This window comes from Nicotiana attenuata, chromosome 1 (genome assembly GCF_001879085.1).
Source record: "Nicotiana attenuata strain UT chromosome 1, NIATTr2, whole genome shotgun sequence".
Taxonomy (NCBI): Eukaryota; Viridiplantae; Streptophyta; class Magnoliopsida; order Solanales; family Solanaceae; genus Nicotiana; species Nicotiana attenuata.
In genome coordinates this window covers 10,916,335-10,931,287 of record NC_031989.1, presented here as the reverse complement: position 1 = coordinate 10,931,287, position 14,953 = coordinate 10,916,335, and the positions used below count along the sequence as shown (strand labels likewise).

The 14,953-nt window shown below is 44.3% G+C and overlaps 1 protein-coding gene across 1 annotated transcript; it reads right to left on the bottom strand.

The window, feature by feature from the left end:
* LOC109232998 (nucleobase-ascorbate transporter 7-like) lies at nt 9,607-13,565 on the bottom strand. Its single transcript, XM_019398722.1, has 7 exons — nt 13,404-13,565; nt 12,264-12,338; nt 11,051-11,227; nt 10,516-10,616; nt 10,329-10,404; nt 10,137-10,196; nt 9,607-9,768 (listed from the first exon to the last, which is right to left on the bottom strand). Exons 1-7 carry the CDS (start codon nt 13,563-13,565, stop codon nt 9,607-9,609), a joined length of 813 nt encoding a protein of 270 aa, XP_019254267.1.

The window sequence follows — 14,953 nt, the reverse complement described above, 5'->3', positions numbered from 1 at the left end:
TCTTTTAATAAATTTTCATTTCCATTTTCCTTATTAATTTCAGAAAAATAATTTCATAGAAAAATTCATTTCTCGGGCTCTAGACCTCGGAATTCGACTCCGGGCACATGCCTGAGTCCCATATTTTTCTACGGACCTTCCGGGACCGTCCAATCTTGGGTCCGGGTCCGTTTTCCAAAAATGTTGACCAAGTCAACTGTAATCATATTAATGTCAAAATTATTCAAATTTTTCACAGAATTCACATATTTCAACATAAAAGCTTTCCGGCTATGCGCTCGGACTGCGCACGTAAATCGAGGCAAGTAAAAATGAGGTTTTCAAGGCCTCGGAAGCACGGAACGGATGAGGAAACAGGTGATGACCCTTTGGGTCGTCACATCCTCCACCTCTAAAACAACCGTTCGTCCTCGAACGGACAAAAGAAAGAAGTACCTGAGTCAGGGAATAAATGTGGATAACGGCTCCGCATGTCAGACTCGGACTCCCAGGTCGAGGCCTCAGGGGGCTGACCTCTCTACTGAACACGAACAGAAGGAAAACTCTTCGACCTCAGCTGTCGGACCTGCCGGTCTAGAATAGCTACCGGCTCCTCCTCATACGACAGATCCTTGGCCAACTGGACCGTGCTGAAGTCTAATACATGGGTAGGATCACCGTGATATCTCCGAAGCATAGACACATGAAAAACTGGGTGCACGACTGATAAGCTAGGTGGCAATGCAAGCCTATAAGCCACCTCTCCTACTCGATCGAGAATCTCGAACGGACCAATGTACCTAGGGCTAAGCTTGCCCTTCTTTCCGAATCTCATCACGTCCTTCATAGGCGACACCTGGAGTAATACTCGCTCTCCGATCATGAAAGCTACATCTCGGACCTTACGGTCTGCATAAGTCTTCTGCCTAGACTGAGCTGAACGAAGCCTCTCCTGAATAATCTTGGCCTTATCTAAGGCCTCCTGAACTAAGTCTGTACCCAATAACCGAGCCTCTCCCGGCTCGAACCATCCGACTGGAGACCGACATCGCCTACCATACAACGCCTCATATGGAGCCATCTGAATGCTGGACTGGTAACTGTTGTTGTAGGCGAACTCTGCTAAAGGCAAAAACTGGTCCCACGAGCCTCCAAAATCGATGACACAAGCCCGAAGCATATCCTCCAAAATCTGAATAGTCCGCTCAGACTGACTGTGCGTCTCAGGATGGAATGCTGTGCTCAACTGAACCTGGGTGCCCAACTCTTGCTGAACTGCTCTCCGGAAGCGCGAGGTAAACTGCGTACCCCGGTCCGAAATGATGGATACCGGCACCCCATGAAGGCGAACAATCTCCCGGATATAAATCTCAGCTAGCCTCTCGGATGAATAGGAGACTGCTACTGGAATGAAATGCGCTGACTTGGTCAGCCTATCAACGATGACCCAAATAGCATCAAACTTCTTCCGAGTCAACGGAAGGCCAGTAATGAAATCCATGGTAATCCTCTCCCACTTCCACTCGGGGAGCTCAATCCTCTGAAACAAACCGCCGGGCCTCTGATGCTCATACTTGACCTGCTGACAATTCAAACACCGAGCCACATATGCAACAATATCCTTCTTCATCCTACGCCACCAATAATGCTGCCGCGAGTCCTGATACATTTTCGCGGCACCCGGGTGAATAGAATACCAAGAACTATGGGCCTCCGCTAAGATCAACTCACGAATCCCATCAACATTAGGCACACAAACTCGTCCCTGCAATCTCAAAACACCATCATCATCTAAGGTCACCTTCGTGGCACCTCCGCGCCGCACCGTGTCTCTCAGGACACACAAATAGGGACCATCAAATTGCCGATCACGGATACGCTCCAATAGAGAAGAACGAGCAACCGTGCAAGCTAACACTCTGCTGGGCTCAGAAATATCTAATCTTACCAATCGATTGGCCAACGCCTGAATATCTAAAGCAAGCGGTCTCTGGCTGGCCGGAATATACGCAAGACTACCCATGCTGGCAGACTTCCTACTCAATGCATCGTCCACCACATTATCCTTACTCGGGTGATATAAGATAGAAACATCATAATCTTTCAACAACTCTAACCACCTCCTCTGCCTCACATTCAACTCCTTCTGCTTGAACAGATACTGAAGGCTCTTGTGATCCGTGTACACCTCACACGTCACACCATATAGATAATGCCTCCAAATCTTTAAAGCATGAACAATCGCTGCCAACTCTAGATCATGAACCGCATAATTCTTCTCGTGGATCTTCAACTGTCTCAAAGCATAGGCAATAACTTTGCCATCCTGCATCAATACTGCTCCAAGCCCAATACGGGAAGCATCACAATAGACTGTGTAAGGCCCTGAACCCGTGGGCAAAACCAACACTGGTGCCGTGGTCAGAGCTGTCTTGAGCTTCTGAAAGCTCGCCTCACACTCATCTGACCATCTGAACTGGGCACCCTTCTGGGTCAATCTGGTCATCGGGGCTGCAATAGAAGAAAACCCCTCCACGAACCGACGGTAATAACCTGCTAACCCCAAGAAACTCCGAATCTCGGTCACTGAAGCTGGTTGAGGCCAATTCTTGACTGCCTCAATCTTCTTCGGGTCCACCTGAATACCCTCTGCTGATACATATGACCCAGAAATGCAACCGAACTCAACCAGAACTCGCACTTCGAAAACTTAGCATATAACTGACTATCCTTCAGAGTCTGGACAGCCACTCTGAGGTGCTGCTCGTGCTCTTCCTGGCTGCGGGAGTACACCAGAATATCATCAATAAAGACTATCATGAATAAGTCTAGATATGGCCTGAACACTCGGTTCATCAATTCCATAAATGTTGCTGGGGCATTGGTCAGCCCAAATGACATGACTAAAAACTCATAGTGCCCATACCGAGTGCGGAATGCTGTATTAGGGACATCAGACACCCTAGTCTTCAGCTGATGGTAGCCAGATCTCAAGTCTATCTTTGAAAACACCTTTGCTCCCTGAAGCTGGTCAAACAAATCATCAATCCTCGACAGCGGATACTTGTTCTTTATCGTCACCTTGTTCAATTGCCGGTAATCAATACACATCCACATCGAACCATCCTTCTTCTTCTTCTTCTTCACAAATAACACCGGCGCACCCCAAGGAGAAACACTAGGCCTGATAAAACCCTTCTCTAGTAATTCCTGCAACTGGTCCTTTAACTCCTTCAACTCTGGCGGGGCCATGCGATACGGCGGAATAGAAATGGGCTGCGTGCCCGGAGCCAGATCAATACAGAAGTCAATATCCCTATCGGGCGGCATGCCCGGTAGGTTTGAAAGGAAAACCTCAGGGAACTCTCGAACAATAGGAACAGAGTCAATAGAGGGAACCTCTGCGCTGGAGTCACGAACATACACCGGATAAGCTAAACACCTCTTCTCGACCATGCGTCGAGCCTTGACATATGTAATAACACTGCGAGTGGCATGACCTGAGGTCCCTCTCCACTCTAGTCGGGGCAATTCTGGCAAAGCCAAGGTTACGGTCTTGGCGTGACAATCTAAGATAGCATGATACGGGGACAACCAATCCATCCCCAATATAATGTCGAAATCCACCATATCTAAAAGCAGTAAATCAACACGGGTCTCTAGACCCTCAAACACAACCACACAGGAACGATGCACCCGGTCGACTACTATAGAGTCACCCACCGGTGTAGATACATAAACAGGAATGTCCAAAGCATAACTAGACATAGCCAGGCAGGGTGCAAAATAAGACGATACATATGAATATGTAGACCCAGGGTCAAATAGCACTGACGCATCTCTATCACAAACCAGAATAGTACCTGTAATAACGGCATCTGACGACTCGGCCTCTGGTCTGGCTGGTAAAGCATAAAACCGGGGATCAGCCCCACCTCCCTGAACCATGTCTCTGGGACGATCGGCTACCGGCTGACCCCTACCTCTGGCGGTCCGGCCTCCACCTCTAGGGTCTCGACCTCCACCTCTATGATCCCTACCCCTGCCCCTGGCTGGCTGGGCAGGCTGTGGGTCACCTGGTGCCTGAATCATGGGGCGAGGACCCTGCTGCTGTGACTGTGTACCCCTCAATCTCGGGCAAGCTCTCCTGATGTGACCATACTCGCCACACTCATAACATCCCTCTGTACGATGAGACTGGCCCTGACGACCCGAATGACCTCCACGAAAACTCTGAAGAGGCTGTGCACTGATGGGCTGCTGATCAGAATACTGCCCACGAGAACCACGATCGCCTGGAGCACCCTGCGAAGCCTGGAGGGCTGACTGAAAGGGCCTGGAAGACTGACCCCTATCATAAGAATCCCTGCCTCCAGGTGAGGCACCACTGAATCGACCTGAGTGACGGGGTCTCTTGTCTGACCTATGACCACCCCCTTGTGGCAGAACCATCTCGATCCTCCGGGCCACATTGGCCGCCTCCTGAAACGTAATGTCACTACCCGCCTCCCTGGCCATCTGAAGACGAATAGGCTGGATCAAACCGTCAATAAATCTCCTCACCCTCTCCCTCTCAGTGGGAAGTATGACGAGGGCATGGCGAGCTAGATCGATAAACCGGGTCTCATACTGGGTGACAGTCATAGACCCCTGCTGGAGGCGCTCGAACTGCCTCCGATAAGCATCCCTCTGAGTAACGGGGAGAAACTTCTCCAGGAACAACTCTGAAAACTGATCCCAAGTCAAAGGCGGCGACCCTGCTGGTCTGGCTAAACAGTAATCCCTCCACCAAGTCTTGGCGGATCCAGATAGACGAAAAGCCGCAAAATCAACTCCATTGGACTCCACAATGCCCATGTTTCGAAGAACCTCGTGGCAGCTGTATAAGAAATCCTGGGGGTCCTCAGAAGAAGCTCCGCTGAATGTAGCAGTGAAAAGCTTGGTGAACCTGTCCAGCCTCCACAAAGCATCAGCGGACATAGCCGCTCCATCACCGGCCTGTGCAACTACCCCCGGCTGAACTGCCACAGCTGGCTGGCCCGGTGGGATCTGAGTCTGGGGAGCTACCTGCTCCGGAGTACGTGCAGCAGGAGTCTGGGCTCCTCCTCCAGCCTGGGAAGTGGCTGGTGCTGCAGGAAGCAATCCTGCTCGGGTGACATTCTCCATGAGGCCAACCAACCGGACCAAGGCGTCCTGAAGAACTGGGGTAGCAATAAACCCCTCTGGGACCTGAGCTGGGCCCACCGGAACTGTCTGAGCTGGGGCCGGAACCTCCTCGTCAAGGCCAACCTGAGGGTCCGCCACTGGTGTTGCTGCTGGTGGCTGGGCCCTGCCCCTACCTCGGCCCCTAGCACGGCCACGTCCTCTGCCCCTAGCGGGAGCTGCCTGGGGCTCGGACTGCTGATCGGAGGATGAGGAAGCGCGTGTTCTCGCCATCTGCGAAAGAACAGAGTGGAAATTCAATCAGCATTTAAGAAACCAAATCGCACGACAAGAAAGAACAAATGAGAGATTTTTCCTAACTCAATAGACTCTGGGGAACAAGTACAGACGTCTCCGTACCTACCCCTCAGACTCTACTAAGTTTGTCCGTGAGTTGTGAGACCTATGTAACCTAGTGCTCTGATACCAACTTGTCACGACCCGGATTTCCCACCATCAGAGTCGTGATGGCGCCTACTCGTGGTAGCTAGGCAAGCCAACTTAATTACCTTTCCATCACTAGCAATTATCTTTAACAGTTTATAACATCAATATAGAACATAAAGTCTAATAAGAACAATAGCGGAAGTCTGTCTTAAAATGATGAATTTAAAACGCGGAATAGTCAAAAACAACCTCTACCCAAGATTTGGTGTCACATTACTCACGAACCACTAAGAATAAACTAAATACAAAGGTCTGAAAGAAATATAACAGCTGTCTGTCTCGAAACAAGGAGGCAACAGTCTAAAAGAAAACAATGAGAAGAGACGCCGGGCCTGCGGACGCCTGCAAGGCTACCTCAGTCTCGTGAATATGAATCGCCTGCTTCCGAACTACTGCTGCTGCTGTTCCTCAAAACCTGGACCTGTGCAAAAATGCACAGAAGTGTAGCATCAGCACAACCGACCCCATGTGCTGGTAAGTGTCTAGCCTAACCCCGGCGAAGTAGTGACGAGGCTAGACTGGACACCACATAAACCTGTGCAGTTATAGATATACAGCGGAAATCGAATACAAAGCAATTACCAACATGGGAGGGGAAACATGCTATGGGGAGTTACAATAATAACAATAATCCAGAGTAACAACTAAAGCAACTTAGGTTCACAGTGAACAAGGAATCAATACTCAAATGTAAACACATAGCCTCAATAATTGTTGCGGCGTGCAACCCGCTCCATAATTACCATTGTTGCGGCGTGCAACCCGCTCCACAATATCATTGTTGCGGCGTGCAACCCGACCCATATCACTTATCATATATCATTGTTGCGGCGCGCAACCCGATCCTCATATATTATTGTTGCGGCGCGCAACCCGATCCTCAACATCATTGTTGCGGCGCGCAACCCGATCCTCAATATCATTTAACAGTCTGACTCCCCAAACAACAGTCACAATTAAGGGGCATAAAATAAGCAAATATTTGACAAACATCCCGGCAAGGGAAAGAATCCGACAAGTTCAACCAAGCGTCCCGGCAAGGGAATAATCAACAACGCTTTCTCTTTCTTACTTTTCTTATCTTATAATTCACTTTACTATTTTGAGCCAACGCTCCAAAGAATCAAGTCATTTCGTATACTTTCAATATTCGTATCACAATTCGAGCCAATGCTCCCAGGAATCAAATGATCATATTACCGTTCACATGTTATTCACAACATATAGAAATTCTCCAATAAAGACGGAGTTCTCAACCAAGTCACGATAATCACATTATAAGGACTCACGGTCATGCTAGACACCAATGTATAGATACTCGTCACCATGCCTATACATCGTACTCGATCACATAGCAATTAGCAACAAGACCCAACTCCTATTCCCTCAAGCTAGGGTTAAACCAAACACTTACCTCAAAGCCTTGAAATCCACTTAATCCTCAACTACCGCTTTACCTCGCGGTTCCACCTCCAATTCGCTCGAATCTAATCACAAATTGCTTGAATGTATCAACAAATGATAATGAAATCAATTTGAATGCATGAAAATAGATTTCCCAAAGTTTTACCCAAAAATTCCCAAAACGCCCCCGGGCCCACGTGGTCAAAACTCGAGGTTCGAACCATAATCCGGTTACCCATTCCCCCACGAGTTCAAATATATAATTTGTTTTGAAATCGGACCTCAAATCGAGGTCCAACTCCCCAAGTTACAGAAAATCTAGGTTCTACCCAAAAACCCCAATTTCACCCATGAAAATCCTTGATTTCAAGTGGAAAACATGTTTAATGATGTTAAAAGTTGGAAGAATTGAGTAAAAATCAACTTAAAAATGATTTGGGATGAAGTTGCTCTTGAAAAATCGCCTATGGTGTTTGGGTTTTGAAAGAATGGTGAAAAGTGATGAAAATTCGACTAAGTATAAAATTTGCTGGGCCTCAGATATGGAATTGCGAACCATGGTTCGCAATTGCGAACAAAACAGGGCTGGGAATTGCGACATTCTTGGTTCGCATTTGCGAACCCATGTCTGGTGGCCAGGTTTCCCTTTTGCGAACATTCGATCGCATTTGCGACCAGGGCCACCTCGCATTTACGAGCCAATGGATCGCATTTGCGATCCCAAGCCTTTTCCCCAGACTTTGTATTTGCGAAGTGTTGATCGCATTTGCGATCTGGCCCAAACTTCCCTTCTTCGCATTTGTGATGGGGAGTTCGCAATTGTGAGTCTCGCATTTGCGAGAATTCCTTCGCAAATGCGTTGCCAACAGACCTGACCTGCAACATTTTTTCAAAGTTCAAAAATGCAACTCGACACCTTTCCAAAACTCACCCGAGCCCTCGGGGCTCCAAACCAAACATGTACACAACCTCAAAAATATCCTACGGACTTGCTCGTGCGATCAAATCGCCAAAATAACATCATTTACATAGAATCAAGCCTCAAAATTCATGATTTTTCTTCTAAACTCATAAACTTTCAAACTTGGAACTTATAGTCCGAAACACGTCAAACGACGTCCGATTTCGACCAAACTTCATAGAAAGCGCTTAAACAATATATAAGACTTGTAACGGGCGTCGGAACCAAAATACAAGCCCGATACCACAGTCTTTTAATCAATTTTCATTTCCAATTTCCTTAATAATTTTAGAAAAACAATTTCACAGAAAAATTCTTTCCTCGGGCTCTAGACCTCGGAATTCGACTCCGGGCACATGCCCGAGTCCCATATTTTTCTACGGACCTTCCGGGACCGTCCAATCTTGGGTCTGGGTCCGTTTACCAAAAATGTTGACCGAAGTCAACTTTAATCATATTAATATCAAAATTCTTCAATTTTTTCACAGAATTCACATATTTCAACATAAAAGCTTTCCGGCTACGCGCCCGAACTGCACACGCAAATCGAGGCAAGAAAAAATGAGGTTTTCAAGGCCTCGGAAGCACAGAACGAATGAGGAAACAGGTGATGACCCTTTGGGTCGTCGCAGGTAAGGATTGAGATACAAATCTGGACACAACAGACCAAAGATGCGAATTACTTCAGTTATGCATACAACCCCTTCATTTAATCTAATGCTAGAATTGGGAAAAGGCTGAATCCTACAGACCCTTCATTTAGTCCTACATCAAAGGGTAATAATGCAGAAAACAAGGGCTTGAGCATGAGGGTCGGGCCAGCATCACTGATCAACGCAGCCGTGAATTAGAGGACTTGATGCTGGTATCCCACTCGAAAGTAGATGAAGCGGGCAAAAGGGTGAGTGAATTGGAGTTATTGCTCGAAACAGAGAAATATAGGATTCAGGAGCTTGAAGAACAAATAAGCACATTAGAGAAAAAATGTGTGGCGACAGAAGCAGAATCTAAGAAGCACGCTGATAGGGCGTCTAAACTTGAAGCAGAAGTGGAGGCATTCAAAATGAAATCATCAAGCCTTGAGGTTGCTTTGGAGGAGACCAAGGAGAAAGAAAAGGAATTGAGTCAATGCCTGACAATGTGACAGAGGAGAAGAAAAACTTAGAGGATGTATACACGAATTCAGTTGAAAAACTAGCTGAAATAGAAAACCTGCTTGAGGTCCTGCGTAATGAATTGAATGCCACTCAACAGAGACTGGAAGGTATTGAGAATGATCTTAACGCTACTGGGTTGAAAGAGAGTGAGGTGATGGAAAAGCTCAAATCAGCAGAAGAGCAGCTAGAGCAACAAGGAAGAGTTTTGGAGCAAGCAACAGCTAGAAGCATAGAGCTTGAGTCACTGCATGATACACTAAAAAAGGATTCTGAGCTTAAACTCCAAGAGGCAACTAGCAAATTTGTTACCAGAGATACATAGGCACAAAACATTGAATGAGACGTTGAAGGCTCTTGAAGATCAGCTAAAGAGTTATGAGGAGCAGATTGCTAAATCTACTGAAAGTTTTTCAGCTGTTAAGGAAGAACTGGATCAGGTGTTGGTGAAGCTGGTTTCTACTGAAACTGACAATCAGTGCGGCAAGTTGCTTCCTTTGCATTCTTGTATGCATCACTCCAGGTCAAGATTGCTGCATAAAACCATATAATTGCTATAGAGAAGAGCATTGCAAACCGGTCATATATCGGCCTCTTTAATTTGAGATATGTTGGTAGATACTGCAAGAAATTTAGTACATTCAGGGAATCAATTCGAGTAGGAAGAGGATATATGATGTGAATAACTACTATCACGACATGAGCAAGCTTTATGTTAGAATTTTTTTCTTTAACCCTTATGCTCAATGCACAAAAATGCTACAGTGTATCCTGGATCTTTTGATCGGCAAATTATTTTAGCAAGTTTATATATTTACATTTACTCAACAGGCTATACCATTTCAAAATCACTTGATCAATATCACTGCTTTAGTAAAGAGAATACGCTACGGTATCCTCTTCAACAACTCCATGAAAGAGAACAATGTACTCATAAAAAAGCATATAAATCCAAACTTAAATTCATTATAGTGAATGGAATTACTTGCCTGTGTGATGACAACCATGAAAATCAACTGTGGTATCCCAACTTCGACACATTCTGCAATCTACAAAATAAAGAATACAAAAAGTTTAATTAGTGAACATGTTTTCAGCAATCTGATGTTCTCATCTTTCCAGAGAGCATATTTTAATCAAAAGCATATATTATACGAGAAGTCTAGGATTAAAATTCTCACCAATGGGAAGCCAAGATGGTAGAGCCCTAGTCCAGTCAAAGTAACAAGTGGTGCCACAAATAGAGGGCTAAGTAACCTAAATTATACAAGAAATGCAGAAGTTATACAGAAAATGAAGTTGATGACCTAAAGTTGAATATTCCACATGCTCAAGACTGAAAAAACAAGAACTTCAGATTACACACACCTTACAAGATTTCTCCACAGGCCAAAGAAGCCCATTATAATTTGGAAACCAGAAGTAACAATAAGAGCTCCCTGTATGCCTCTCATTGTATGCATAAACCTCTGCAAATATCAGTCGCAAGAACAAATTCAAGAAACATCAGCTGAATGGACAACCTCCCCCCCTCCCCACCCAAAAAAAGAAAACAACTCAAAGTCCCAACAGAGGCAGATGAACAATATTTTTGACACGGAGCATTTCAACAAATATTCAATTCTGATCATCATAATTCCATAGTCTATGTTGCAGACTTTCCAAAATGCTACCGCACCCGTGTCGGTGTCGGATCCTCCAAAAATGCACTACGTTTGGAGGATTCGACATGCACCTAACGGCATTTTTGGAGAGTCCGAACAATATAGTCCAGAGTACAATGTGTTCAGTGTGAATAACCTTAAAAATTGAACACATCAAGTTTAAATCTTGGATCCGCCTCTGGTCTCACACCCCTCCTACCCGAAAAGAGAGAGAGAAATAGATAAAAATGTTATACTACCAGCTCAGGATCCTGAAGAACTGAGGAACTATTAAACTGGATAATTGAGGTAATTGGTATCAAGTATGCATATGAACCACCTATTACCAATGGCAATCTGGTCCCGAATAAAGATTGTAGTAATGTATTCACTCCTGAAATAAAGAGCATTGTCTGTACTACTTTTGCCGTCTCATCCTACAATTTAAGATCACTGTCTCAAAATCAATTGAATCAATAAAAGGATAATAGACAATATCAATTAGCTAGTTTCAGCAGTCCAAAAAACAAAAACAAAAAAATAGTCATAATGTTAAGGAATTGAAGGAAATTCTTACATTGCCACCTCCCATTTGAGGAACTAGGATGCTAGGAATTAAGACAATATTACCAAGACTCAATATGTAATGTTGAAACCCTAAGAATAATGCTTCTGCTGCATTTATCATAAAATAATCATAGTATCAGTTCAATATCTTTTTTCGACGAAATTAACAACAATTGACAATATGGTCTTGTCTAAATAATGTCACGTACACAAAGGTGGTGGGTTGTTAACACAGTATTGTACATTCTTAAGTTGCTCCATAATTGGATGAGGATGTAATTCCTCTGCTTTTTTAGCTCCATTCTCACCACCTCCACTAGACATAGTTGAAATTTAGAGATTGTTTGCTTTTAGAGAATGTTCAAATTGGCGCTAAATATTTCTTTGCTTGACATTTTCCTTTACCAAAACTATGACTGTGAGATTTATATTGAGAGTCCAAGGTTTGTTATTTATGAATAGTAAAGGGAAAACGAGTTCCGAGCTGACGAGGCCAAGCAATAGCAGCATTGCACTTTCTGTATTTTATGTCAAACTATTGACTATGGAGGATTTGAAATCGATATGCATCGACGACAATAAAATTTTTTGAACAATGACAAGAATAACAGAAAATATACAAAGGAACAAATGCAGTTGACTACTGTCATAGTAGAGGTGTATTCTACAGAGACGTCAAGGTAAGAAAATATAAAGATTTGACACCACTATTTATCGACGACAATGAAAATTACACACAACATCTCGACTAGTGGTAGATTCAATGCATCGACGACGCTTAGAAATTTATGAATAATCACAAGAATAGCAGAAAAACAGTCGGATATCACAAACAACTGGCATATGCAGAAAAAACTGAACTTTCGCAAATCTCAAATCCCAACAGTTGAAGGCACAAATTTGTACCTGGTAAGCAGATTGTTTTGCCAATAAATACAAGAAATTGAAGGAGAAGAATGAGTTCTGAAACAATCTCGAAACCTACACGAAAAGAGAAGTGAGAAACGGATAAAATAGAGAATACTAACAACGACGATAGAGCATAATCGAGCAGCACAATCCAAAACTCAACTGTTAATCGCATCGGCTGGGTAAAAAGAGAAGATACCTGGGAAAGAATTACAGTTATCTGGGGAAAAGGCTGGCCGGAGACCTATATATATGTGCGATTTTGTTAATAGATCGTCTCTTCCGTATCCAGTTCAATGAAGGAATAGGTTTTCGTAATATTTTGATTCGAGTCGATGAAGGAATAGGTTTCAGATGATTTTCTGATTGGAGGGAATCTTCGATCTTGTCCTAAAAATAGGGAGGGAAAGATTAATTACTTGGGCAGGGAGGGAAATTTTTTTTTTAAAAAAAAAAAAAGAAAAACCCTATGCGCTGAAAGTCAGTAATTTCTAATGGTAATTTATTTTTATTGCCGATAAAAGGTTATTTTTTAGTGGCTAATGGTCATTTGCCGCATATATTTCAACTTATAGAATATATTAGCGGCAATTGACTTATTGACGTTAAATAATTGCCGCCAAATGACCTTTTTGCAGTAGTGATGTCACACCATCCATCGTTGGGAAGAGCCACCCGGTTCACACATAATCCACCTTTGGAAAGAACCGTGGCACTAAGAAAACCAAAGGCTTATTGTTCACTCACAACGTAAAAAGAAGCTAGCAAATTAAAAAGAAGCTACTAGAGTAAATAAGAAGTTATACTACTAAAGAAAAGCAACTAAAGAAGCTATGAAATAAACTACAGAAAGCGAGATAAAATAATATATAAATCGAAGTCAAATGAATATATACATAAGGAAAATGAATATTTACATCAAATGGAGAAAACTTTATACATACCGAAGGAAAATAAAGATGAAATAAAAATAGTATTAGAGTTATTACAACCCAAATGTCAAATAATCATAATAGACCACCCTCAAATGAAAAATAAGCATTGTCCCCAATGCTTAACAAAAATAAGAACAGGGAAAGGGTAGAGAGTTAAGAGAACTCCCTATGTGGTCTCAGTCTGCATGGGATCCTCAGCAACCTCCACCTCAACCTGTATCTCATCATCACCAGGCTGAGAGTCAACTGGGTTGCTGAGCATCTGGATCATCTCCTCAGCAGTGTGGGAAGTGGCAACCAGCTCCTCAGACTGTCCGGTTGCCGCCTCTGGTGCTGCATGTGCTGCTGGAATAGTGGACTCCATGAGTAGGTCCAATGGAAGTTCTCATGCAGATGCAATCTTGGCGACCTCCTTTGTCAACCTGTCTACTGACCTCTTTGATGCTTGAGACTTCTTTATCTTTTTGACCTGTTTGCTCAAGGCTGCAATGACCTTCCCATGCGCCACTAGAGTATCCTTAATAGTCTTATAGTTTTCCAAAATCTTCTTCAATGCTTCCACTGACAAAGGTATCTATGGCTATGCTGGGGCTGAGAACTGTGCTGCAACAGCACTAGAAATATCAGTCAGCTTTGTAGTAGCTGCCTGCATCCAGTTGTTGAGACTCGCCAAAGTCTGGGAGACTCGTAGCGCAGTCTGAGGATAGGTAGATGAAGCTGGCACTGGCAATGGAACTGATAGTATAGTAGAAGCAGGGAGTCCAGTAGATGATGAGGTGGCATGGCTGCTGTCCCTGTGGAAGTACCTGCTGTTGTAGAAGGCTCGGCAGCTGAATTAGTGACCACTACCGTTGGCTCCTCAGACTGGCCAGTGGCAGTAGTAACTTTGCCTTTGAATTTAGGGTTGTCAGCTCCCTGAAGGTGGTACCAGGAGAAAGGCTTTTTTGCCTTCACATCTGTGTCATAATGCTTCAACTCCACCCCTTGATCCTTGAAGTATTCAGTGAGGAAGTTCGGGTACGGATAGGATCTCTCACCCTTCTGGACTGCTAGAGTGATGTTGGTGGACATGATGGCACCAACATTTATCGGATACACAGCCATAATCGAGGCCACCAAAACTTCACGGGGAATTGGGAGCATGTTTTCATTGAGGCATGGGTCAATGCGGCTACACACAAACGTTTGCCACCCTTTTGTTTCAAAGTTTAGGGTGGCCCGGAAAATTGAACTCCAGCTGTGAGCCACAGAGGTGTTGACCCTGGAATTGCCAGAATCTCAGCCCACCACGGACGAGCTGCATCACCCATATCTAGCTTCTCCAAATACTGCACTACTTTCACTTATAACCCTACATACGTATTTAGTGCACAGAAGTCAAAGCGGATTTTCAGATTCCGCACTTTTGTCACCTTGGTTCCCTGTTTGATGTGAGCAACATTTGCGTAGAACTTCTTGACTAGGTACTCATTTGTATCTAGCACTTTGTTGGTGAACCAGCTCCAACCTTTTTGCCCTTGGAATTGCCTGAGGACATTGGGGTTGTGTTTGTTCAAGTCTTTCATTAAAAACTTTTGCTCAAGAGTGAACGACCTCTGTGGCCACCATTCCGGAACTTTGCAAAGGCATTGGCAATAACGAACCTGTCCTCCCATATCTCCGGCCTCCTTGATCTTTCTAACCCCGGCACTGCAGTATCTCCCCCTCTCCCATCATCTAGAACATCATCATCATCTAAGTTTATTGGAGCAG

Coding starts and splice junctions, on each gene's coding strand:
- LOC109232998 (XM_019398722.1), bottom strand. CDS start 13,565: ATGGAGTCCACTATTCCAGCAGCACATGCAGCACCAGAGGCGGCAACC. Junction 10,405..10,515: donor CTGTGGAGAAATCTTGTAAG/GTGTGTGTAATC, acceptor TGTATAATTTAG/GTTACTTAGCCCTCTATTTG. Junction 9,769..10,136: donor TCATGGTTGTCATCACACAG/GCAAGTAATTCC, acceptor AATTTCTTGCAG/TATCTACCAACATATCTCAA.